At 45.0% G+C, this 27,864-nt stretch overlaps 1 protein-coding gene across 3 annotated transcripts in view; it reads right to left on the bottom strand.

Moving 5' to 3' along the window:
• Positions 1-27,864, bottom strand: part of Sh2d4b (SH2 domain containing 4B) — a 93,256-nt gene that overhangs the window by 19,698 nt on the left and 45,694 nt on the right. For 2 of the 3 annotated variants that reach the window (XM_033766214.1, XM_010629539.1), the window contains 2 exons: positions 18,095-18,311; positions 6,747-6,871 (listed from right to left, as the gene is read on the bottom strand). In XM_033766214.1, the coding sequence (XP_033622105.1) occupies positions 6,747-6,871; positions 18,095-18,311 (342 nt within the window). Of the gene's footprint in view, positions 1-6,746; positions 6,872-9,090; positions 9,102-18,094; positions 18,312-27,864 lie in introns of all 3 variants that reach the window. The other variant, XM_033766237.1, reaches the window with a different exon arrangement.

Here is a 27,864-nt window from a genome sequence, read left to right as displayed (position 1 = left end):
CACTGACCAAAGGAGGGGCTGAGTCAAGCCATTCACTGGCAGGAGTCAAACCTCAGACAGAAACCCTGAGGCTTAGAACTCAACACCAAGCCCCTTGTTGTCAGGAGCTCTTCTCACTCCCATTCTGTGGAATGCTTCTTGTCTTTTCTCTTTCAAATAAATCATCAATCCTGCTGTTCTCTTGGGTGTCCAGTGCAACTCTTTGTTTAGATGTCAAGAACCTGGATAAGACCCCCAACCCAGTAACCACAACATTTATTACATACCAGGCATGTTTTAAATGTTTTATAAATATTAATACATTTAATCCTCATAAAATCACCAGTTTTATTATCTTCCCCCTCCCTAGTTTCTTCAGCAGTTCGTTGCATACCCTGAATTTTAGTGCCTGGGTTCACAAATTTCCAAGGTCCCTGGCACTTCTTCCTAGCTACTGCCTAAAATGACTACAGTGCCTCACTATAGGAATCCATGGACAGGGGCTGGGCTGGCTCAGTCTGTCCTCCTTGGCCCCAGAGACTCTTTATCAAATAAGAAACAGGGCATTCTCAGATACTCCTTGAAGCCGGGGCAGGAAACCAGTAGCAGCTCTGCCTTTCAAGGTCACGGAAGAAGGTGGGCTAAGGCTTTGGCTGTGTCCAAGAAATTCACAGTAGGGATTATAAATCCAGAGAGAACACATTTTTTTCCTACTTCCTCCCCTAGATTGCCAGATATTCAAGGATATAGCCAAAATAGAGTAGGTTAAACTAAGATCCAGAAACCTTCTGTCTTATCCCAGCTCTCGTACTTAACTGCTGGACAAAGATTTGTCAGTTTGTCAAGCTCTTGGGCCTCCCTGTGATCACTCTGGCCAGTGCTAACCATGGCCAGGTCAAAGAGCATTTGGTAGCATCTTCAGATGTCATGTACCAAAACTCTCCATACATCAGTGATGCCAAACGTACATCAGACTGCCCAAGGATGATGAACTGCCAGCACCCATCAGCCAGTCCAGCCTTTCCACTCGGTGCAACTCAGATAGAAGTTAAGCCCCCAGTATATGCAGGTAAGGAACCATATCCTGACTCCATACCCACTCCCATCCAGCAGAGAGAATCACCACTGCTCACACTGCTTAAACCCAGAATCCAAAAGCAACAAAGAAAAAAAAAAAAAGGAATAGGAAGCCAAGTAGTCAAAAGGTAAAGAATACAGTTGCTTCTCAGCACCCAGACTCCCACCCTGCCACCAGCCCTTCACCATGGTAGGTCTTCTCAATGTTCATGGCCAACCGAGGAAGCTTTGGAGATTCAGCAGGGGCAGGGCTGTGGGAGCTGGAGCAATATCAAGAGACTGTGCCCTTGGAAACATATCGCATCCACTCCTCCAACCAGGGAGCTCTCTGGCCAGTGAGGTTGCCCAATAGCAAGCTGCAAACAGCAGAAATCTCTGTCTTCTACTGAAATGACTTGTAGATGTTCAGATCCCTCAGGTCTGGATCCTGGTTTTGCCTGTTCCACAGTCTCCAGAGATTTGTGGTGGTGTCTCAGTCCTCCATCCATTCCACACTATATCTTTTTTTCCCTCAAAAACAAACGTTTGCCAAGTAATCCTTAAAAATGATTACTGTAACTGCTACTCCTTTTCCTTTCCTCAAACAATTTTTAATGCTCTGTGGTATCATCCAAACAGCAAAGTACTTGAGTCTAAGGACATGGGTTCATTCTAGAACCAGCAGCCTTTACTGTTCCTCTCTAAATAGCCTCTGAAGTCTCAGTGTGAAAAAGAGCCCAATCTACTTTGAGCTCTTGCTTTACACAGGAAGCTCCACCACCATCCCCATACTGCTGGGCTCTTGCAGACTGCACTGTCTACTTGAATGGAAAGCACCTCCTCTCTGGAGGGGAATCCCCACTTTGTGCTTGTCAGAAGAGGTATCAAGCCAATAATACCTCTCTTGAGTGCAGCTTACATGACTGAAGCCCAGGTGAGACCATCCCAGCACCTGAGCAGAATCCCACAGGAAGAATCTACCAATGCCAACTACATCATTTACCACATAGTTCTACTATGCCAAGCTCCAGAGGTAGGCAGCAAGATAGCCAGGGGGCTTTGCCAAGTCTATGAACCAAGGGCCATATTGCAACTCTTTTCTAGCAGTAAAGCTCAGGAAGAGAAATGAGCTCTGAATGAGCCAATGTTCAGACAGCAGATACTCCTAATGATTTCTGATATATGTCAAAGCCTAAAGATAAGGTTCTTTTCCCCAAATCCAAGCTTATATGCACTAGCATTTCTCAGGAATGCTTTCATATACCTGGAAGTCTCTTACAATCCCTAGAAAATAACAATGAGTGAAAGAGAGACAAGGAATTGCTTGTGCACTGCTCTATTGAGAAGGAAACTTTATCAAAGCCCTGTGACCTGAGGGAAGCCAGTCTCCTCCCTTTGTGTGTCCTGACCCCTCTTCTCCAAATCCTGTTTCCCAAAGGTGAGCATCTGATGAGTGATGCCAGACTCCAGAGATATCAGCATTCCCATTGACCTAGCTCTATGTGAGAGACAAAGTATCTCTGTTGACTTACTTTCCTGAAGTATCCTGTGTTATAATGCCAGTTTCACAGACAGGGAATTAAAAGAGTCACCCAAGTTCACAGTGAAGATGAAACCCCCATCTTCAGACCCCTTGTTCATGTGGCTATTTGGGTTACACCATGGTGTCTCCAAAAGTTAGAGAAAAGGAAACAGGAGTCACAGTAGTTGTTTTTAACTTGCTCCTAAAATCCAGCTAAATTAACTAAGAATGTTTTACATGGGAAAGGAAAGATCTATATTGGGACTGTGATACATTGCCTTACTGGATCAAATTCTCTCCTCTGCCTCCAAGTCTTTGACATGTGGCTTTGAAGTTCCTCTCAGGAGAATAACAGAATATATTGTCCACCCTTCAACTCTGAGACATACTGTGGCCAACAGCATGAGGCAGAAGTGGCAGGGTGCTGGTGCTGACAGCAGAGATCAGGAGCTACATGTGCTGCCCCTGGTACCTGAACTGGCACCATGAGAAGTGCAGGCCTGAGCTGCCTGCACTCAGATGGCCCCAGGAGGAGTGGGAGAGATGGGCAGAGCAGACCTCCCCAGCTAAGAAGCCCAGCCACACCTAATGGAGAGCAGAGCCCCTGCCACCCTGTATCAAAAAACCCTAGCAATTAGACTGGGGCAAGCGTCCTATGGGGTGGGGAACTTCCTGTTACTGTAAGGATTGGGACAAGAGTACTGCCTCCTCCATCAGGAATACCTACCCTGGGCGGTAAATTAGCGCCTACCTGTTGTTCAAAGTCATTAAAAATAAAAGTCTTAGGAGCCAACATAAGGCTGCCAACATTTTCTAAGCAAAGACAATATATAAAAATAACCACTCTTTACCACCACCATCATCTCATAAAAGATGAGACATTTTAACACTAAAAGTAAGGCTATGATCTTAAAACACAGCATGGTCCTTTCCAAGCAAAGACACTTGGCCCTCCTCCAGAACTGAGCCTTTTCCTTTCATTTTGTCACACGGCGATGAAAACTTGTAATAGCTCCGATCAGTGTATTAGCGACTTTCCTACATGCTTTATGGTAAAACTGTCAGGAGAACGTGCAATCAGTTGCATAAATCATGAGACTTAAATCTTGGTTCTGTTTGTTCTGTGACAGCATAAAAATTACCTTTTTCCCTATCAAGGTAGAAAATAAAACTAAAGATACATTTGAGCACCACCATTGGGCCTTCTCTGTCGGCTGCCACAAGCCCCTCTGAGCCCACAGCACAAATGACAACCCCCACCCCACCGGACACTTGAGCTGCACCCTGTGCCATGCTGTACCTCCACGATGATGATAATGGATGAAGGGGAAGGTGACTATTCAAATGGATGCTCCACCAGGGGTCCAGGAGCTCACAACATGACACAGTGAGAGGCCAAGGATACCCGGACCCATTCTAGGAACCCGTGGTTCAGCCACCCATGAATGTTGACCATCCTCTCACCCTAAGGAGACTCTTCAGCCTCCTGTAGGACATGTGGGACCCAGGAGGAAGAAGAGGTCTAAACGTGAATGGTAAGTATAACAGATTCTCCTGTCATTTAAAACTACCCAGCACATCATAGGCTGCAGCCTGGCTCTGGCTGGGGAAATGTGTGCAACTGTGCAGAAGTTTCAGGCCACTGTGTGGCTTTCCAAGTCTTTTCTTTTCTCTCTTCCATGAGGCCATCAGAGTTTCCAAGGGAGGCAGCTCCCTGGTCTGAGGCCCTCATCCAATTCTTCAGCCAACACCTAATGAGACATGGGTGAGAAATTAATGTGGCCAGAGTCATTAACCTTTTGAATGCACGTTACAAAGGTACGACCAAGCCTACCATAGGCACTGTGACCTGCCCGGTGGGGATTCTATTCCTGGAGTTGGGTGCTCAACTGTGACAACAGATGGAGACAGTGATATTCTGCACCTTCTGTCTGGATGTCCTTCTGTACCTGGCCCCAGGCAGTTGGAAGGCAGGGTGAGAGGCGGACACAGAGGTGCCTAAGATGGCGTGCTTTGGCCCCATTGAGCACATAGCCAACTTGACAGGCAAAGCTGATCTTCTCCAGTGTGATTCTGGTTTTCAGATCATTCCCAGTCCCTGGTGGGACTCACACACCTCCCAGAGCCCAGTGCAGAAAAGCAAAGGCTGTTTTTCCAAACTGAAAAGCCTGGATCTAATCCCAACTCTGACCCTTTGGCCTCAACTTCTGCCACTCTTCCCAAGAATACTTAGGGACACTTACAAGGTCCCCAACCTCAGGGGCTTAGACTCAGGTAAGAGAACAGACAAGGAGCAATGAGAGAGCTCACCTCTAGGGTGAGCTCTCTCAAACAGAATGAATTGAGAGAAACTGAAGACTGCTGTAGATAAAGAGTTCAGGAAAGGCCTTGCAGAAGAGAGGCTATTTCTGGCTGATCCAGAATAGTGTCAGCTGGGTCACCTGGCTGACAATGTGTCAGCCAGGCAAAGAATTGGGGAAAGAACAAAAGTAAGTAGAGCAACAGCAAGGACAAAGGACCTGAAATGGAAAAAAGGAAGGATCGTTTGAAGAATGGAAAAGGCCAGTACACTGAGGGTAAAGATGGGCAAGGAGCACATTCTGGCATGAGGTTGCGGTGGAGAATATGACCGGTCCCCTGGGGTGTTTAGAGTTCACTGCAGGTACAGGGGGAAGTAGAGGTACTGAGCAGGGGATTGATGGGATCTGGTTATGTTTGAAAGATTCTGGGGGTGGTGTGTGGAAGATGAACTGTAGAGGGGCAGAGTAAAAGGCCCAGACAAATGAGGACTCTCCTGCAGACTGGACTAGTGGTGCTGCCACCTCTGTGACCTTTGGCCCTTTAAGCCATCCCTTACAGTGCTGCACCACTGTGTCCCATCTGCAGAATGAGCCTAAAGGGAATGAGGATGCAGATGCACTCACTCTCCCCTACATGACTTCCTTTCAGTGCCACAGCTGCCTGTCTTGGAGCCAGACCATGCCCAGAGCTTACCCAAGAGGGCACCTCTCCAAATTGCCTGTTGGTCCCCAAGATATCAGAGTCAGGGGACTATAGGCCAGAGCAGAGGCTGGTCAAGCTCCTAGGCAGAAGGGAAGCAGAGAGAAGTGAGGGTCAACCGGATGATAACCATGACAGGTGAGATCAGTTCCAACTGGGGGTATCCCCAGGCAGACCTGAGCTAGTCAAGGCAGAGAGGCTCAGGGAGCAAAGCACATGTGCAACTTCTGCAGATGAACCTGAGGCTGCTGGAGGATAAGCAGGCACATGGAGTGAAGAGGAGGTGCCCCAGCTGAGACTATTCTGGATCAGCCAGCACCTAACTGACCTGCCAGCTGCCAGTAGACAGCTCAGCCAAGATCATCTGAGCTTATGTCATGCTAGAATAACATCCTAATTGACTCAGAAATTCATGAATACATAGTACACTACTGCTTTAAGCTACTTAATTTGGAGGTGATTCGTCATGCAGCATTAGCTAGCTGATACAGAGGGAACTAAAAGCCAGTAGTCTTTCCCATTTCCCTGCAGCAAGTCTGGAATGAAGACACAGTTCTGTTTCCCTGCCTGAAGCCACTGCAAATTCAGATCACTGGATCAGGGTCATGACCCTTGAGATGCATTCGTGAACTTGACTTTGTAAGTCTCCTAATACCTTAATACCTTATTAAAACTTCCTCCCCTTTTTCTCAGTCTCTTATCTGTAATGAAGGGACTGGAAGACTTCCATGGAGCCTCCTCGCTCTAATGCTCTGTTTGGATGACTGTGACCTCTTTATCCAGCCATCTGTCATGTAATCAGCAAGGATTTATTCAGAGTCTGCCGTGTGCCAGGCTATAGCCAGAACCCAGAGGCACAGGTTCAGACACCAAGATATAGGGCTGCCCACTGGCACCTCCTGCCCCACGGAGAGCTCACAGTCCTGTAAGTACAGGGAAGATGCCTCAGAAGAGTGCTGGCAGCCAAGCCATCATGTGTTGTCAGCAGTGGACAGGTCTCCTGTGACAGTGAGCCAAGGTTTCCCCAAACTCCAGGAGCCCCGCTGGAATTGTATTGGGAAAAACAGAGGCAGTTGGAGTCTGAAGTCTTATCCTCTGATTACAGCTGTCCTCCAAGACCTCCTTGTCCACACAGAGGGAGGCACATATACAGACAGCATTGGCCCCAGGGCCCACAAAGAGGTCCTACCATGGAACCAGGGGGCGATAGATTTGGTGTTCCTCTCGAAGCCAGCTTGGCGAGGCAGCTGCTCCTCCTTAAACCAGCGGACAATAACTTCTCTGGAGACTGGACGCAGTGGTCGCTCCCATGTCCTGCTGAGAAGAGAGAGGCAGGTGGGAGAGTTAGGCACAGTATAGAGGGAGAGAGAAGGGAAATGGAAGAGAGAGAAGAAAAGAGAAAGCCCACTAAGAATGAGTAAGCACAATGCCCTCATTCAGGCCTCTGAAATGGATTCATTGAGCATGGGTGCTTGAAGGTACTTTGCAGATTATAATGCAGCAGATACAATTATATTTCCAAAATATAAACAGTTATCACTTGCTTTAAAGAAAAATACACAAGAGGGAATGGAAAGAGGACAGAAGGAGATGTCTGTAGTGGGGAAGTATATTTTTCCTGAGGATGGCCAGGGCATAAAGATCAGCATGGATGAAGATGGGTCCTCAAGAGACAGGAGCAAATTCATTAATGTGTGAGTGTCCCCTGCCTCCACCAGGGAGTCCTGATTTTGGGTGCCCTGCCTCACCCTCTGTAGGAACCCCTGCCTTTTCCAGCCAGCCAGGCTTTTGTGAGGCAGAATCATGACAGTGAACAGAAGAGAAACCACAGAATCTGGAGAAATCACAGCTCTGGAGAGAGCTAAGATTCCCTTCCCAGGAAATAAAAAATAAGGACTGGGGAAAGGAGAAGGAAAGGGACACAACTGTCCACCAGAAGACCCCGGCCCAGGGGGCCAGTGAGGCACTGAGGACCACAAGAGGGATGAGCAGGAGCAGGTGAAGAATCTCAGAGGGACAAACTGGACACGTTTAATGTCATCTCACAGGGAGCCATGATTTCCAGTGTTTCATGTATGAACTGAAGTTCGTGGCTGCACAGAGACCAAGCCACATAGGACTGTGGTGACTTGTGGCTTGCACAGTGACTCTGACAGCACATGACACATGGTACACACCCAGCAAGTGTTGAATCACCTGGCAGCAAGGCCATGGTTCTTTAATTTACAATGAGAAAGTGCAGGGTCCAAAGAAGACTTTGGCCCACCTGAAGCAAAAATGCCCTCTTCATTGTTCCTAAAAGAATGATGAGAATCTTATTTTGACTTTGCTATTTCTCTAATAGGATTAGCACTTAGGAGTCATCCCTGTTGTCACCATTTTTTATAAAATTAACTCTCTATTTGCTCTGAACCAACACTATGACACTCTGAAGGGCTCAGTAACTCCTTTCAATGGATCCACTTACACACACATGTGTAAGCACAACACACAGAGACACACAGGACTAAGCACTATAGATTTCAGGAAAGATGCTAGAAGAAAGACAGAGGGTGCACAGCTTAAAGCCACTCTTAGTCAGTTTTCTGTTGCTATAACAAAGCACCCAAGGCAGGCTGCATATGAAAAGAAGAGGTTTATTTAGTTCACAGTTAGGGAGACTGAAAGGCTAGGATCTGGAGGGTCTTGTATGATGGCATCATTGTGGGAGTGTGTGCAAGAGGAAGAGGTCACGTCACAAAGGAACAAACAATACCGGGTCAGGATCAGGCCTTTGTGAAACTGGCTTCCCTGAGAATGCTGCCAGCTCTTTGCATGAACTGTCTTAGCCTATTCTCCAGTCAAACCTGCCCCACGCTGTAAGCACTTCCACCGGGCACCACTTAAGTACTGGCACAGTAGGAACCATGCTCCCAAAACGTCAACCACAGGAGACAGACACAGGAAGATGCACATATTCGACCACAGCAGTGAATGTGTTCCCATGACTTGGCCTCCCTGCCCCCACTCCAGGCTCAGCTTCACCCACCCACCATGACCCTGAAGCCGGGTCTACTCTCTACTCTGTCCTCACCTGGGGACTCCCCCTTCTCTCTCAGGGCCCTAGAAACCCTCACCCTACTGAGCAGCATCTCTTCTCTACCCAGCCTTTTCTTCCACACTTGCATTCCCCAAAACCAGCTGCACCATGCAGAAAGATCCTTACAGCTTCCAGGCCTCCAGCTCCTTAGAAGAAGGCAATGGCAGGTTATAAACAATAACAAAGAAAACCCAGCCCTGCTGGTCCCTCGGCTCCAAGTACTGAATGTGAAAGCACAAACTTTGACTCCTCAAAGTATAAACTCTTGTGATGGATGCTCCTGGTTAGAAGCCCCACTCCTGCACCAGGAATGCTCCTCCCTTCAGCAGTGCATATCCACCTCTGGGTAGCTCTGGCCCCATGGAGCTGAAGGCAGGGAGGCCACGGGGACCTCTGCTACAGCAGAGCAAGGAAGTAGATGGTGTCTCTGTCTGTGCCAGCATTGCTCCTCCACCTCCCTGGGCCCTTGGACTCTCCAGGATCAGGCCAGAGGCCACCCTGCCCTCCAGACTACACACAGCCAGGCTGCACCATGGTCCCTGCAGCTCCACCACATGGATCCAAGCAACAAATTATAAGTTTCTTTTTAAAAGCATAGAAGGGAGGAGGGCTTTTGAAGCTGTGCCGGCTGTGGCTTAGATCTAGGATTTGGAAGGTGATTGGATCATGGGGGTGCTGTACTCATCAGGGGATTCATCCAGTGGTCAGTTCAATTGTTCACATGCTGTTAGGAGCTGGGGCCTGGTTGGAAGAAGTGAATCACTGGGATATCACCAGAAAGGATGGATCCTTGTCCTCTGCTCTTCCCTTTTTCATCTTGCTCTCTGCTTCCTGGCTGCCAGGAGATGAACAGCTTTACTCCACTTGGCCCTTCTACCATGCTGTTTTGCCTTGGAGCCAGGCAACCATGGACTGAAAGCCCCAAACTGTGAGCCAAACGAAAATCCTTTTCCTTTCAGTTGTGGGTGCCAGATATTTTGTCCCAATGATGGAAAAGCTGACTAATACACTAGCTATGCCCATAAAAGCAGAATAAATTTCTTAAATAATATCATAAAAACTCAAACATTTTCACATGCCAGAAAACTCCATCCCAAAGGTCAAAATACAAACAAGAAATGGAGAAAAAATGTTTACCACAAACAAAAACATCCCTTTCCCTATTATGTAAAGCGTTCCTAAAAAGGGTTAAGAAAAAAGCCACTCTCACCATGTAAAAATGGATAAGAGGTAAACAAATCTGAAGACCCTTAAACATAAATAAATATGTGGTCTCGTAAATAGAAGCACACATTTAAACTTGCTCTGAGGTGCTACTCCTCACCCAGAACTATAGTTTGACCACACAGTGTTAGCTAGTCCAAAGGATAGGGGTGAGAATTGGCACCAGCTCTGTGAAGGGCAAGTAGTGATCCTATTTGGGGGAATTTCTCTTGCATGTATATATGATTAATTTCTACAAGGTAATCCTTTTGGGGCACTGTTGGTGATAACCAAAGTTGAGCAACACCACCAATGCCGACTAATTGAGCATTTACCAAATAACTTACAGCACACCCCTGCAGCAGACCACCAGGCAGCCATAATAAAAGAGGGAGGGGACAAGACTGTTCATGTTGGCATTTTGGAAAGAAAGCAGGAGGACATGTGAACAAGAACCATATTCATCCAGGGGGAGAGGGACCTGAGGAGAAGGAACACAGGAAGAGTGTTCCAGTGCATGCACATCCTTCAGCTTCTTGGTCGAAGAGTCACACATGCCCAGGAAGGACAGGACAGAAGGGAGAAAGCAGGAAGAAATAATGACATAGTCAGCACTCCCTAGACATGGGGGAAGGAATAGGGAATTAGGAGCACCAGGTCCCTTATTAAAGCACAACACTGACACCTCCATTACCTGGGGTGAACTGAGTCTCCAGATATTCCCTGGGCTCTCCCCAGGGAAAGTGGCTGCTTAGCAATGGTTAGAGGCTGGGAGCAGAGGGTCCATCTCTAGCCTGCCTGTAGGTGGGAACAGGTGGACCTGGAAAGGGTTCCAATGGTCTCTTGACCATCAGTCTGGGAAATCATAAGCTGTCACCTAAGTGTTCTTGCCAAATAAACCCCTGTGGATACAAACTGTGTGAAAGCCCCTGCCCTCACCTACACTGATCTGCAGACCTCTATGCACACTGTTACAAACCAGCACCAGCCATAGTCAAAAGAGGCCAAATTCTCATTTCCATGCTACTGGGTCCTACTTAACCCACTTGAGCCCCTTTATTACATAATAATCTAGGGCCCAGGAACTGTAAAACTGTATGCACACATTTTGGAGTATTTGCATATTCATGTTTTGAGGGGAAGAGTGTCCACAGCATTCCTGAAATTATCAAGGGAATCCTGGACCCCAAAGAGGTTAAGATTCGCAGAATTCCAAAGTTGATGGAAATGTGCAAATCCCCATGCTCTATGACTATCTTGAAAGGACCACAACAAATCCCAGCACTGTGTGTGATTATTATACACTAATACAAAGAGTTAAAATAAAAGAGGAAAATACAAAGATTACAGTGCTAGCCCTTAGGCCCAGCACACGAGAGGAGCCCAGCATCAGCAGCTTGCAACCCTGTGGTAGGCCTGCCTCTTCACTTGGAGCAACATAAGAGCAAGGAAGCAGTGCAAAGCCCTCTGGTAGGCTTGCCCCTTTGGCCAGCAGGAAAGAGGAGCCCAGCTTCATGGGCGCCAACACAGTGGTATCCATGTCCACTCCTTAGCCCAAACAAGAGAAAGACAGCCTCTCTGATACTCCTAGACCAAAATTGAAGCCCACTGGAAAAGTGAAGAAAATCTCTGCAATAAAGGCACACCACACCACCATAGTTGGTAAGTTGGAGGGACCAGCACCTCAAATCGGAGCCTGGTCTAATTTAAGAGGAAAGACAGCTGGAATCTGCAGTAAAACCTTGCAGAGTTCAACCCAGCAGGAGGTCAGAGATCTCAACTTGGGACTTACAACCAGAAATTAGCCTGAACATCAGGGGACAACTGCTGGCTTTCTGAAACTAATTAACTAGACCTGCACACTCCTTGCCACCCTATCTATTGTGTCAATAGAGGCTTGCCCTGAAGGAGGCCCTCTATTTCTATTTGTATTTATTAATTTCACAGTAATATTTTTCTCTTATCTTTAATCATTTAAAAATATTTTATCTATCTTTTTCTTTTCTCACTTTTTCCTTTTATCTTCTTTTTCTTATCTTTGCTCTCTCCCAACATGATCTTCATTTCTCTCCCTTTTTGTTCCTGTTCCTATCCTGATTCAAATTTATTTTCTTTCTTTTCCTTTTCTTCTCTTTTTCCTTCTCTCAATTGCCATTAGTTATAAAGAAAATGATTACAGCCTCTAGCCTCACTATTGCTGTTAGTTTGTTCTATTCTTGTGTATGTTTTATTCTGTCTTCTCCTCATCTCTTCAACAGCTTCCTAGTGTTTCTGTGATGTTCCTGTGTCCTCTGACCTCACTCCTAACCTTTCTCTATTCTATCTATGTATCCCTCCCTCTCCAACTCCTTCTAAATCCCCATCCTGAAGGGTAAAGTTGCTATATTGAAGAGTTTATGCACTATAAACATATTTTGAGCTGGTCCTTGAGTGTGATTTAATTCACACAGTTAAAGGTCATAGATTAATAACTACCACTAATTGTCATTTTCTAAGCTGTGCTTGATGCTATTGTGTTGCTGACTGTATCACTTGGAATAAGGTGCTGTGATTGATCTAATCAGTTGTCCTCCCTCATATAATGAAAATGAGGTTGCCAGTCATTAGAGCCTCAAAACCTGAAGGCCAGCTGTATATGGAAGATTGAAGCAGTAATCCAGGAATTAAACCAAGGACAGTACCAAAAACAAAAATAGAAATGAGAAGACATTTAAACAAGGCATCAACACAGACTTTCATCACACCAAAGGTAAACTCTGGGGGAAATAGGGTGGAAAAGTCTGACAGTTAACCATCTGGACACTCTGAACCAATAGCACAAGAAGGAACAAAACAGATAAATAAGGCTCTAGAAAAATTCAAAACAGAAATGATTTCCCAGATAACCACAGATATGGTGAGAATGAAAGACATGATTATGCACTCAAGAACAGAAACATAAAAAAAAAGATGAGCTCAGGACCATGATGGAAACCATGAATTCCCAGCATAAGAAGAAATGGAAACCTTTAATGCACAACATAAGAAATAAATGGAATCCATGAAACAGGTTCAGATATCCATATTTAAAATGCCATAGAAAGCATTCTCAGCTAGATGAATGAATGTGAAGATAGAATTTCATATACAGAAGATAGGACTGTGGTCAGTGACCATGAAAAGAGAGATCTCTTAAAAACAGTAAGGGACCATGAGAAATTGATCCAACAACTCTCAGATGATGCAAATAAGAATAATATAAGACTGATAGGAATCCATGAAGTAGCAGGAGAAAATACAAATGACATTAAAAAAAACTGTTCACAGAATTAATGACAGAAAATGTCTGAAATAGAGGGGAAAATGTTGATATACAGATAAGTGAGGCATATACAACTCCAAGTAGCCATGATCAAAACAAAATCTATACTTAGACATATAATAATTAAGATCCCGGAAAACCAACAGAAAAACAAAATACTACAAACAGTTAGGGAAAAGAAACACATCACATGCAAAGGAAAGCCCATCAGAATCACAGCAGACTTTTCAACACAAACCCTCAACTCAAGGAGAGCCTGGAGGCACGTATTTCAAGTCCTAAAAGAAAACAATCTACAACCTAGGCTAATGTATCCTGTAAAACTATCTTTCAAAATTGATGAGGAAATAAGATACTTCGACAACAAACAACATATGAGAAATTTCATGAACACCAAACTGGCACTCTGAACACTTCTAAACAATATCCTGGAAAAAGAAAATGAAGGCAACTCCATCAGGACCAACAGAGCAAATATACCAGGCAAGGCAAGAAATTAAAGGGAGAGAGGGAAAATAGAAGAACCAATAACAGGAAAATAACATGACAATGAAAAGTCAATACATAACAGTTATAACCATCAATGTTAATGGCCTCAATTCACCAATCAAAAGAAATGCACTGGTAGAATGGATTAAGAAGCAAAATCCAACAATATGCTATATACAAAATAAAAACCCACTTAATCCACAAAGAAATTCATAGAGTGAGAGTAAAAGGATTGAAAACTGTTCTCCATGTGACAGAAGCCCAGAAAAAAAAGGGAGGGTAGCTATCTTATTTGCAGACAAATTAGATTTCAAACCAAAACTAATTAAGAGAGACAAAGAAGGCCACTACATCCATGTAAAGGGAACAGTACAAGAGGAAGACATGAAAATCATAAATATATATGCACTGAATACTAATGCCCCAACTATATAAAACAAATATTAATGGATATAAAAAACCAAATAAGCACTAACACAATTGTAGTGGGGAACTTCAATACTCCACTAATGCAAATAGACTGATCATCTAGGCAAAAAATCAACAACGAAATAACAGAACTGAGCCAAGTCTGAGAATAAACAGACTTACTAGATTTGGACAGAGTGTTCCACCCCACAAAAATCAGAATATACATTCTTTTTGGCTGCACATGAGTCATCCTCCAAAACAGACCACATGCTAGCTCATAGAACATGCTTAAGTAAATGCAAAGGAATTGAAGTTATCCCTTGTATACTATCAGACCACAGTGCAATTAAACTTGAGATCAATAGCCTAAGAAATTGCAAGAAATTCACAAACATATGGAAATTAAATATAACTGCTGAACAACCATTGGGTCACAGAGGAAATTAAGAAATTAAACTGTTTCTACAACTAAATTATAATGTTAATACAACATCTATGGGACACAATGAAAGCAGTTCTACAAGGGAAATTCATAGCAGTAAGTGCCCATACTAGGAAAACACAGAGAGCTCAAAAAAACATCCTCATGCTTGACCTTAAACTGCTAGAAAAAGAAGAGTGAGACCAACTGAAAGCTCATACATGGGAGGAAATAAAGATCAGAGCAGAAATTAATGCCATGGAGACTGAGAGAATGATACAAAAATCAGTGAATTATAGAGTTGGTTTTTTGAAATAATAAATAAAATCAATGAACTCTTAGCCAACTTTATCAAAAAATGGAAAGAAAAGGCTTAAATTCATGCAATTAGGAATGAAAAATGGTGAAGTGACAACAGACCCACCAGAAATCCAGAGGATCATCAATACCTACTTTGAAAATGTGTACTCTAATAAAATGGAAAATACAGAAGACATGGACAGATTCCTAGATACATATGAACTTCCAAAGTTGAACAAAAAAATATAAAAAGTCTAAACACCTCAAATATATTTATTGCAATTGAAAATATAATGAAAACATTACCAACAAAGAAAAGCCCAGGTCCTGATGGCTTTAGATGAATTTTACAAGACATTTAGAGAGAACGATTACCACTACTTTTTAAACTCTTCAGTGAAATTGGAAGGGAAGCAATACTTCCAAATTAATTCCTGGAAGCAAGTATTACTTTGATTCCAAACCCAGGGAATGACCCAACCAAAAGAGAAAACTACAGGCCAATCTCCCTAATGAACATAGATGCAAAAATCCTTAATAAGATACTGGCAAACAGAATACAGAAGATCATCAAGAAGATCATGCACTGTAATCAAGTTGGGTTTAACCGAGGGATGCAAGGATGGTTCAACATATGTAAATCAATAAATGTAATACACTGTATTAACAGAGTCGAGGACAAAAACCATATGATTGTCTCAATAGATGCCAAAAAAAAAGCATTTGACAAAATTCAACATACATTCATGATAAAACCTGCAGAAAATTGGAATAGATTGCCTTTACCTCAACCTGATAAAGGCTATCTATGAAAAACCAACAGCCAATATCATACTAAATGGTCAAAAACTGAAAACCTTCAAGCTAAAATTAGGGACAAGAAAAGGATGTCCACTATCACCGCTCCTGTCCAATATTGTTTTGGAAACATTATCCACAGCAATTAGACAAGGGAAAGAAGCAAAAGGAATAAAGATAGGAAAGGAAGAAGCTAAGCTGTCACTATCTGCTGATGATATGATATTCTCTACAAAGAAGACCCAAAAAACTCTGCCAAAAGACTTCTAGACTTAATTGACAGATTCAGTAGAGTAGATGGATATAAGGTCAACACTCAAAAATCAATAGCCCTCTTGTACATAAAAAATACATGCACTGAGAGAGAAATTGGGAAAACAATTCCTTTCACAATAACATCTAAAAAATGAAATGTCTATGAATCAATCTAACAAAGGATACAAAAGACCTCTACATTGAAAACTACAGCACTCAAAAAAAAAAAAAAACAGAGACAGAAGAGGATATAAGAAAATGGAAAGACATCCCTTGCTCCTAGGTAGGAAGAATCAACATAGTGAAAATGGCCATACTTCCAAAACTGCTATACAGATTCAATGCAATACTGATTGAAATCCCAACAGTATATTTCACAGAACTTGAGAAAATAATCCAAAAATTCATTTGGAACCCAGAGAGACCTAAAATAGCCAAAGCCATCCTAGGCAACAGAGACATGGCAGGGGTATCACAATTCCCAACTTGAAACTATACTACAAAGCCACTTTGATAAAAACAGCATGGTAATGGCAAAGAAACAGACCTGTGGATCAATGGAATAGATTAGAAGATCCAGAAACAACACCAGACATACTCAGCTACCTCATCTTTGACAAAGGGGCCAACCATCCTCACTGGATAAGAGATAGCCTCTTTAATAAGTAGTGTTAGAAAAACTGGATTTCAATTGGCCAAACATTAAACCTAGATCCTATCTTTCACCATGCACTAAACTATAATCCAAGTGGATTAAAGATATAAATATCAAAACAGAAACACTAAACTTACTGGAAAGTAAATTAGGTAAAACTCTCAAAGACATTGGCATAGGAAATGATTTTATGAACAAACTCTCAACAGCATGAGAATTTGCACAAAGAATAAACAACTGGGATCTCATTGTATTAAAAAGTTTTTTCAGAGCAAGGGAAATCACCAACAGAGCTAAGAGAAAACCTACAATGTGGGAAAAAAAATTTACCAGCTACTCCTCAAAGGACTACTATCTAGAATAAATAAAGAACTCAAAAACTCAGACCCCCCCTCCCAAATACAAAGATACAATTCAAAAATGGGCATCTGAAATGAACAGACACTTCTCAGACAAAGAAGTAAGAGCAGCAAATAAATATATGAAAAAATGTTCACATCACTGGTCATTTGAGAGATGCAGATGAAAACACTGATACCACCTTACCCCAGAAAGAATGGCTGCTATCAAGAAATCAACCAATAACAAATGCTGGCAGTGCTGTGGGGAGAAAGGATCTCTTTTCCATTGTTGGTGGGAGTGTAGACTGATGTAACCACTGTGGAAATCAATATGGAGATACCTCAAAGAACTAGGATTAGAGGTTCCATTTGATCCAGCTATCCCTCTGCTGGGTATCTTTCCAAAAGAATTAAAAGAATCATACCACAGTGATATATGAGCACTTATGTTTATAGCAGCATGATTCATAATAGCTAAAACTTGGAAGCAATCCAGTTGCACATCAGTTGGAGACTAGATAAAGAAGATGGGGTTTTTCTATAAAATGGAATACTACTGAGCCATAAAGAATGAGAAACTAGACACATTTATAGCTAAATGGGTGCACATTGAGGCTATACTCTTAAGTTAAATAAATAGGACACAGTTAAGGAAATACCAAATAGTTTCTCTGGTGTGAAAAATTTTAAATGTAAATAAGGTTCAAGTGGTATAATTGGTAGTGTGAAATAGAAAGAAAATGGCTAAATGGGAAGTGGGAAGGACAGGGGAAAGGAAATAAGGGAAAAGAAAAAATTTGAAAAAAGGAAAAAATGGAAACAAAGTCATTGTGAATAGGGAAGGGTGAAGGGGGTGAAGGGAGGGCAGGGGTATGGGGAAAAAACAAGAACCGAGACATATCACGTAAAGGTACAAGATCCCAATGATAAATGTAACTGTATTGTTTGCTTTAAATGTACCAATAAACTTAACGGGTAACGGGAACCGAGACATATCACGTAAAGGTACAAGATCCCAATGATAAATGTAACTGTATTGTTTGCTTTAAATGTACCAATAAACTTAACGGGAAAAAAATAAATTTAAAAAATATTACAAGGATAATATAATGTATGCCCCTTGAGTTTAACAACTTGGATATAAAAAGAAAAGTACTGGCCCCACATTTCTCCCCATCACACATTCTGGGACACTGAGGCCACAGGGGAAATGACCGGTGGGTCAGGGCTGGAGCCCCCTTCTGCCCACCCCAATTCAAGGATCTTCCAGAGCCCATGACTCACCCAACAGGCACAGCAAGGGGCAGGGGTGGGCCAGGGCCAGGCAGATGGTGGTAGAGTCGCGCCTCCTGCTCGTGGTTCTGGCCAAGCTCCTGAAACATGGAGCTGAGCCCAGCCACAGTGCCCTTCTGGATGGCCCGGAATGAGTGCCGCTGATACTCATCCCGGGCACGCTGAGCTCGCCGGCTCTGCTCCTCATCAGCCGCCTTGATCCTGTGCACTACAAAGGGAGAGACACACTGTTGGCCTTGACTGACAGCCCAGAGTGCACACTGCACAAACCTGGCGAGGGCACAATAGAAGGGCACTAGCCAGGAGCCCCAGTATCCACTCTTGTGAGTTCCACAGAGGCTTGGAGCCCCCAGAGAGGTGCTGTGGGGAAACCTTTTGATAACTGTTCCTGCACAGCTCACACACGACTCCAGCACACCTTTCTCTCTGGCCTTCCTCCTCTTTGTGTTTCTAAAGGCAGAGCCCTGTCACAAACAAGTGGCCTGAAAACATGCGTGCATGTGTTGTTGCTGCTGCTGCTGCTTCTGGATCTCAAAAGAGAAGTCTCAAAGTGAGAAAAGGGAAGAGAAGGAACCACACCTATTGCAGTCCAGGTCCTACATGAAAACCACCTCTTCATCAGCATCCACCCAGGACCCTGCCTCTAAGATCTGAGAGCTCTTTGTGGAGAGCTTGCACAGTTGGCCCTGGCTGCACAGCTCACCTTTCCCTGCAGAGTGAGATCTTCCTAGAGGCAGTTTGCCCATGGCTCCATTCCACACTGCCCCAGCATGCTTCCCATTAGGCCTGGGAGGACACAGGGAAGTTGACCTGTGCTGAAAGACAGCACCGTCCTCCACAGCAGTGGGGAACCTCCTCCCTGACCAGGACATCTCTGGATCTGATCATCCTTCTGTCCCTCATAAGGCACTTGGCCCTGCTCCTGGTGTAGGCGCAGAACATTCGACAAGCTGTGAGTTCCACCAAGCAGGTGAAGAAGTATCTCCGGTCTGCTCACCCGCAGGATTTACAGGGCTAGAACAGGCCCTTAGGCCACAATCATTTCTGGATGACTGAATGCACCCAATTAAATAGTTAAGAATGTACTTGGCCCTAAACTGGATAGAGAGATGACAAAGGAACTCAAGCTGGGCAAATAAAACAAATAAATACCTCTATCCAAATGAAGAAAATGAAGGGCAACATTTTTGCAAAAGACCATAAGCCAAGTGTAGTCACACAGTCCTGTCATCCCAGCAGAACTCTGAGAGGCTGAAGCAGGAGGATCACAAATTCAAGCCCAGCCTGGCCAACTTAGTGACTTAGAGAAATCTTTTTTTCAAAATAAAAAATAAAACAAGAGCTGGATACATAGCTCAGTGCAAAGGTGGTGGATTCAATTCCCAATCCCTCAAAAATAAAAAGGGCCAATACAGTCTTCTCGGTTTCAGCTGATCTCACTGTGTAGGGAGCTGCGGCCACAACAGGAGATAGAACTGCCTCAGGTCCGTGGCTTGTTATCACCAAAATACATGCTGAAAGGTGCACTGCGCATGTAGCAGTTTTGGGAGGTGGGCCTTTCAGAAGGACACACATTGTGTGACCAGGCTAATTTTCATAGGAACAGCTTAACTCTTGGAGAGCAGGTTGCTAAAAGCAGGTCAGCTCCTTTGTCCCCTCCCTATCTCTCTTGCTCTTCCAGCCAGTGAGACAAAATAAACCTCTTTCCTTTCAAAATTCCCCAGGGCCAGATGTTCTACCACAGCAACAGAAAATGAACTAGAACAGCCTGGAAAGATCGAAAGGCATTTTCCAGAGAAAAAAGGAGGAGGAAGCCATTCCAGGGAGCAAACGTGGTCTCAGGGACCCCCTGGCCCATCCTAAGTACACCAGGAAACCTCATCACACTGTGGTGTAGAGTCTTACCTGGCCAATGCCCCAGGACAGGCTTTGTGGTCACTACACTGCAAACCAAGCCCTAAAACTCCTGTCCTACAGCACTGTTGGATTTGGGGGTTTACAACTCCAGGGAGACAGGGACACTCAGTAACAAGTGAATTCTGCTGCTGGCTCCCTGTCTGGCCTGGACAACTTTTCATCTCTTTGAGTCTTCGTTTTTCCCTCCCTGAAAAATGAAGACATCTTCACCCTAACGGTGCCTCACATGGCCAGCTTATTCAGGAATTGTGTTCTCCTCTATGCTCAGGCACCTGCTCAGTCCTCTGACCTGGAAGGAGTGTGATAGTGGTAAGTTTCTCCTCATCACAATCTCCATGAGCAGCCTCACTGATCCCAAAGCACCACCAGGCTGGTTGTTGCAAGAGGACAGCATTTTTCCACTTTAAATAACACTTATGTGTGTGCTTACTTAACATTAATTTGTTTCATGCGTACTGGGGCCACCGCTTACACAACTCCCAGAGACACACAGCTGAGTGAAGTTGTCTTCACCATTTTCTGACAGGTGGCAGGCAGTACAGGTTCTTGAGAAAGGCTTTTGATTTTTCTTGTGTCAGTTTGTTGCTGGGCTGGGGTGAGGGGATATGGCTACAGCACTGTCCTGCCCTCCGAGAGCCTGCAGTCCAGGAGGAGAAACCCCTCTGTAAGCAATGGGTAGAGCAGTGGAAGGGAGTGCTGAAAGCCCCAGACAAGGCACACACACCCCACCTCCAGACAGGGACACCATCTGCAGGAGCCTGGTAGACACATGGGATTCAACCAAGAAAGCAGACGGCATTCTCAGCATGGGGGTCTCAGATACAGAGGCCTGGAGGCCAGGAGGAGCCATGTGTCCTTCCTGGACTAGATCAGCATAGCCAGAAGGATGCATCCAGGAAAGAGGGCAGGAGATGAGGCCCAAGAAACAGAAGAGGCCATGTAGGGAAGCATGAATACTGGCTAATGACTCCTAATACTTCACGGAGAGGGGACGGGAAGCCCTTGCATGGTTTCAAACAGGAGAGCAGGACGCTATTTGCTTTTAAAAGATTGAGCTGTGGTGTTGGGAATGAATTGGAGAGCAAGAATGGAGACTTGCAAAACGGAAATCCAGTGAGCAATGGGGTGGGGGGGTCTAAGCTAAGACAATGTGGGAAAAGTGGCAATGGCTGAATGAATGAATGGGCAGGGCAATCAAGGCATGAATTCAGAGACACGTGGAAGGTGAAAACTGTTCATGGGTAAATTTTTAGCAAAGAGAGACCAGAAAACCACATTTCTGCCTCTGACAGCGGTAATACGGCAGATAGTGGAGAGGAAGGCTGAATTCTAAAGGCCAGGAGAACAGGTGGGGAGGCAGGAGGAAGGTTCAGGGGGCCTGGGCTCTGCAGGATGCCAGCTTCTGCTCCTCAAGTCCCCTCTCTAATGAAGCTGCCCATACCTCCCCACCTCACCCAGGGAGAAGTCAGAGGGCCCAGGGGCACCCTGCAGGGGACCTAAGAACTTTGTTGTGGCGGGGAGCAGGATGTGGCTGAATATCACTGAATAATCCAATAAGGCAGGGAACGGCTAGACTCAGATCCAAACTTTAAATGGGCCCCAGAGACCCTACGGAGATGCGGAGGAGGATTCCAGAGGAAGGGTGTGCCCAGGGCCTGGCACACAATAGAAATCCCAGGAACCTCGCCCAGTGAGCCTGGCAGGTGGTGAAACAGGCCCAGGTCCTGAAGCCCGGCTCTAGGAGCAGTCACTCCCAGGCTGGGCGGAGAAAAGGTGAGGGCTGAACTCGGTGGGGTAAGGGAGTGCGAAGCTCAAAACCCAAAGGAGAGCCCTCCTGGCCCTTGGGGAGGGGAAACACGCAGACCCCTGCTGAGCCCAGTCACTGGGGAATGAATGGATTGGACGCTACAGGCGGTGAACCCTGAGAGACCAACTTCCAGGAAAGCAAATTCACCCTCACTCCTGGAATCCAAGCACTCTGGGAGGTTGAGGCAGATCTATCACAAATTAGACCCCAGTCTGGGAAACTTAGCAATTTAACAAGTTCCTGTCCCAAAATTTGAAAAATTAAAAAGGGATTGGGAATGTGGCTCAGTAAGGCCTAGGGAAGGGGCCCCAGACTCAGTTCAAGGACGGTGCCACCAGTCCTTGTTCTGCTAGACGGCTGTCGACAGTGACCTCCAGTGGCTAGCACGCGCAACTGCAAGAGCCCCTCAGGATCAGAGCAGCAGCCTTTGGAAAAGTAACGCGAGCCGATTCTCCAGTAATTCGAGAGCAGAGGTAACAGGAAAACGAGGAATGCAGGTGCTGGGGCTAACAATACTTTGAGCTGTAATCCCAAAAACGTGGTACTCAGAGTTTAGGGTGCACTTGCAACTCGACGGTTCCAGATTTATGACTCAATTTAGAATTTTCGACTTTACAGTTGTGAAAAACGATGTGAGTTCAATAGAGAAAGTACTTCAAATCTTGAATTTGAATCGTTTCGAAGCCAGCGGTATGCAGTCCAATCCGAACCCACCTTGGGGTGCAGGGCGGGGCCGGAGCCCTGCAGCCACACCTGGAAGGTGCGGGAGGAGCTGTCCAGCACAGTGGTTCTGAGGCCTATTCTCCAGAGGCTATACTGTCTGCAATTCATGGAGGGTTTACGGAACACGATCTCTGCCTGTCAAGGAGCATTTTAGTTATGTCCAAAAGGGAGGCATATCCCAGCCGTCAGTACTATATAGAAAAAGCCCGCCTTTTGCTTTGTGCTTTCACTTTCTTTCTAGCCCCAAATTCTGTTCTGCCCACCCCACTCCCAGGCCAGCATCCTCACCAGCACCTCGGATGCAGCCTGTCCCAAGCCTTTGTCGCATTTGAGGATCTCCGATGCTCTCCCGAATCCCAGCGAAGGGGACGGAACCAAAGTCCCTGGACCCTGTCCAACATGATCTCCCTCAGCCTTGTCCACCGTCTGGCAAGGAGGGAGACAGCAGTGTGCAGGCTCAAGGCTCAAGGCCACTACCCAAATCGCATGGCTCAAGGGGTTAGAGGGGAACCCAAGTCCCAAGGATGGCTCCAAAATCCTTTTTACCTTTCTAAACAGAACAACATTAACAAACGTCCACTTTTTAAAAATCATATCCTTTGCCAAGTCATGCTGACTTACCTTCAAAAATCTCTGGACAATTAGATGTTATCTAACTCCACACTCCTACACTTTTATGGCTGAAAAATGATTCAACAAAGCTCTGCATTTGATCTATTCATAGATTCTCAGAAGCCAGAACTCTGCTGTCTGAAGAAAATAACTAACTCTGTACTCAAGTGATACGAAAAGGGATAATTCCCTTTGTTTCTAACTTGAAGAACTTAATTTGGCTGTTTTATCAAAAACTATTGCTCTTGCACATGTTAATGGCCCACTCTATCTTTCATATTAAGTTAATTGAGTGCAGTGTGGCTTTGCTGGATTTGAATGACAGGCTGCAGAGTTTAGCACATGGTTCTTTATGGAAGTATAAAATGAAGAACCAAATTCAGGGAACTTAAATAATCACATCTTTTCTGGTTTATGGAAGGTTTTTTTTTTTTTCCTTTCCATTTGGGCACAAGACGTGAATCCACCACCAGGAAGCACCTGAACAAGTAACTGCATAATCCTTGCCCACGGAAAAATCATCCCAGTTAACGTTCCATCCATCATGTGACTGACTACAAATGAGAAAGCGCTTGGCGCACATGCAGACCCTTTGCAACTAGAAAGCCCTTTCACATCCTTCTTCCCTTCCTTGCTCTAAAAAGCCTCAGCTCTACTTGATTAACTCCTTTCTACAAGCAGGAAATTGGGCAACTTGCGGGCACTTTTCCTGAGGAAGCAGAAGAGCCAGCACAGGACCCCCTGCCCAGCGCTCCACCCCACACTGGTCACCTCGGGTGACCTCCCTCCATAGTGATTCGTGATTTCTTTCAGTGCAAACCTTTGCCTGGCCTCCTTTTTCTACTCTCCTCTTCTCCCATGATGAATTCCTCTTTAGCTCCTGCCCATCTTGACTTTGTAGCCTCATTTTCGTCACTCTTCAAAAGGTCTGTGGTCACACCCTGACATGCACCGTGGCCCAGGCACACACTGGCCTGAGTAAAACCCCCAGGTCCGTGTGTTAAAGACAGGGTCGCCAGGGTGTGGCACTAGTGAGAGTAGGAAGGACCGACCTTAAGAGGCCTTAGAGAGAAGTGAGGAGACCATGAGGGAGCCACCCTCAAAGGGATTAAGTAATTCTCATGGGACCCTGAGTCAGTTCTTGCAAGAGCAAGTAACAATGAAAGAGCAAGCCTGACCCAAAGTTTTCTAGCCTCCTGTCTCACCATATGATATCTCTGTTTCTCTCCCTCTCTCTCCCCCCCTTCTCATTTCTCTCTCCCCTCACTCCCCTCTCTCTCCTGCCATAATGTTACCTGCTATGATGTGATGCCACCAGAGGGAGCCTCACACCTACTGTTTAGACTTTCAGCCTCTAAAACTGTGAGTTGAATAAGCCCCTTTTCTTTATAAAGCTCCCAGCTTCAGGTATTTTGTTATAGCAATGAAAAGCAGACTAGTGCAGTGACCTTGCTTTGTACATGCTGTCCTTTCTGCTATGACACCTGTATTAGTCAGCATTCCCTTTACAAAGAAACACTATCTGACAACCACAACTTAAAGGAGGAAAGGTTTAATTTGGCTCATGTTTTCAGTCCATGTCTGGCTGGCTCCAAGGCAGATACATCATGACAGAGAGCGTGGTGAAGCAAAGCTGCTTATTTCATGGTGGCTGGGAGGAGGGAGAGGAATAGTGCCAGGGATGAGTGAACTGACATAGACCCCCACAAGGCCACGTCTCTGTGACTACCCAGCCACACTCAGAAGTGTGCCCCACCAGCCCCAGGGCCCATCCCAGAGCCAATTAAGTTGAACTTCTACCCTGACTGCTACAACTCCTTTCCCTAGCTTCTTCTACACATTTTTCCTAAGCCAAATGCTATCTCCTTCAAAGGCCTTTCCAAATGTCCTCCCTTCTCCAAATGGATTGACACTCTGTATGTATTTGACACTGGCTTCTAATGGAACCCTACTCAATGAATTGTAGCAATTTGTCTTGGAAACTTCTTTGTCCCAACTGAGATTCTTAAGGAGTGAAAATATGTCCAGCACACTCTTGGCATGGAGTAGGCACTCAATCCACGTATAGTGTTGCTCTTTAGTGTTCCCTGGGTGCCAAGGATGGGCATCTCCCCAAGATACAGAGTAGAGGAGGAAGGTAATGTAACCAACATCAAAATTGCCTTGTTCTCTCTACCACCAGCAGCTCTGAGCTCCAACAGAGACAGAGCCTCCATCTACCAATATTCTGAAGATTCAAACATACTTGTTATGGAGAATGTGTGTGTGTTGTGTTCTTGTGACCTCAACCACCACCCAAAGAGTCCTGGGGATGCTTAGCAGTATATGGCAGAAACACCAGGGAAAGGAATCAATGAGCCTTTCTGGCTTCTCTGTGACACTTTCTGAGTACAGGTACTATGGTTTAGGTCTAAAAACCCACACACATACAAACAACTTTCCATGTATTGAGAGGTGGGACATTTGGAAGGTGACTGGAACATGGAGGTGCTATACACACCACCATAGATTCACCCACTGAGGAGTTCAGAGCTGAGTGTTCTGTGAGGAGGCAGGGAGTCACATGGGGGTGACTGGGAAGGGTGTGTTCTTGTCCCTGGCTCCTCTCATCCCTCTCTGCTTCCTGGCTGCCATGGGGTGATCAGCTTTCTTCTGCCATGTCTTTCTGCTGTGCCATTTTTCCTTGGAACCTGCCAACTACAGATTGAATCCTCTGAAAACTGTGAACTAAAAATAAACTTCTCTCCCTTTAAGTTGTAAGTATCGAGTATTTCATCTCAGCAATGAGAAAAGTGACCAGTAATCCAGATACTTTGTGAGCCTGATGGGCAGAGACACCCTTCCCACAACCTTCCGAAAACAAATGCTAAGGCCACAACACATGTCCAGAAAAAAAGGGAAAGGGGGGGGTCCTTTCTTTGGAGTACAACCTCCCAATCTGCCTATTAAGTCTGGGTTCCCACTTCTGCTTCTATCGACAGATTAGAAATAGCAAGAATTCCTGTGTTCTGAGGCTATTCTAACCAGAAGAGCAATGAATGTACTAAAGCTTTGTGAACTGTCAGGGCTTGGGCATTCAGCCGAATTTAGTGAATATCAGTGGTTAGTACTATCCAGCAATTCTTTTAAAAAAATACTCCTATGTAAATAGCAAAAACAGTTCAAGTGCCTGTGTGTAGCAGTGACCACTGGGCAGGTGGGACAGGCTCTTCCTTGTGCTTCCACCCCTGGAGGCATCAACACAGAGCTTACCACGGATGACAAAAAGCTTGGAGCACAATGTTGGTGTGTGTAATGTTGGCTCTGCAGGGAGCTTGGGGATGGCATAGCAAGACCCAGATCGCACGGGGAATGTAGTTAACAGGTAAAGGAGGGCATGGTCCTAAATAGGGGCTCCACCTGCATTTCCTCTAGGCCCAAGGATGCAAGAAATAACTTGCCCAAATAACAAGAAATTGTTAACAGATTGAAAAGCAAAACTTCACACTAATTCTATCTGCACACATGGTTCACAGTATGGTTTCATTGTTTTTCCAATAGAGGGTTCTTCTCAAGGAATCATTTTGCTGTCTTCCACAAACCACCAGCAGAACTCTTCCCTTCACATGATGTTAAGAAGAACTGAGAATCCAAAGGGATTCACCATGCTGGTGCTTTAGAGAAGGCCTGGAGAGCCTGCCTCTGCTCATACTGCTGGGGTGGGCCTGAGACTCAGTTCTGCCCAGAAGGCACAATCTCTCAGGGTCTCAGTGATTCAAAGAGTCTTTTGCAGAGACCTCTCAAGTAAGAAAGGAAGTTTCCTAAGAGGAAGAAAATTTTAAGCAAATAGCAGCCACAAGGGTAGGACAATGGTATTCAAAATACATTACACAGAATTCAAAGTGTCTTACAAAAGGATCCCTGAAGTCGTAGAAACCAGAGCATCAAGAGCCCCACATTTTCTTCACCAGAACCATCTGAATGCTCCTGCTTTACCCACTGGGCTTCTGCACCAGCACCAGCCAAAAGTATTTTTGGAGAGAAAAGAGAGCCCTGCTTTCCAGCTCTTTTGCGATCACAGTGGTAAGGTGTGGAGGAGACAGGGGCCTGGTTGAGAAATGATGACATCATGCTGGCACTGATGCTTTTTTGAGACTTTGCATACAGGATGGCATTTGATCTGGGCCTGGGCACAAATGGAGGCCAAGGTACAAGAGGCCTGTCAAGGACAATGTATTGGTCAGCATCCCCACTGCTGGGAAAAACTACTTGATACTCACTATTTATAGAAGGAAGGTTTACTTTTAGCTCACAATTTCAGAGGTTTTAGTAAATGGTCAACTGGCTTTTGAGGCATCACCGTAGAAAGGCATGGCAGAAGAAATCTCCTCACTTCATGGCAGCCAGGAAGCAGAGCCCAGCAGAAGAGCACCAGAATGAAAAATGCCTTCCAATGGCACTTCCCAGTAACCTACCTTCAACTGGGACCCAGCTCCTAGTAGCACATTGAACCAGGACTATCAGTGGATTGACTCACTAGTGAATATAGTGCCCCATGATCTAGTCAGCTCTCCTGGAGTCCCTTAATGCAGTTAAGTTGACAAGAATAACTGAGAATCAGGAAGAATATTAATGTCTTTTGAAATGCATCTGCCTCTGGTTTAGTCAGCTTTCCATTGCTGTAACAAAATACCAAAAAAAAAAAAAAAAAAGAAAAAAAAAA

This window comes from Fukomys damarensis, unplaced genomic scaffold, assembly GCF_012274545.1.
Source record: "Fukomys damarensis isolate Sample0158 unplaced genomic scaffold, DMR_v1.0_HiC HiC_scaffold_1, whole genome shotgun sequence".
In the NCBI taxonomy this organism is placed as follows: domain Eukaryota; kingdom Metazoa; phylum Chordata; class Mammalia; order Rodentia; family Bathyergidae; genus Fukomys; species Fukomys damarensis.
The sequence above is the reverse complement of the archived record's forward strand: the minus strand, read 5'-3'. Positions and strand labels throughout refer to the sequence as shown.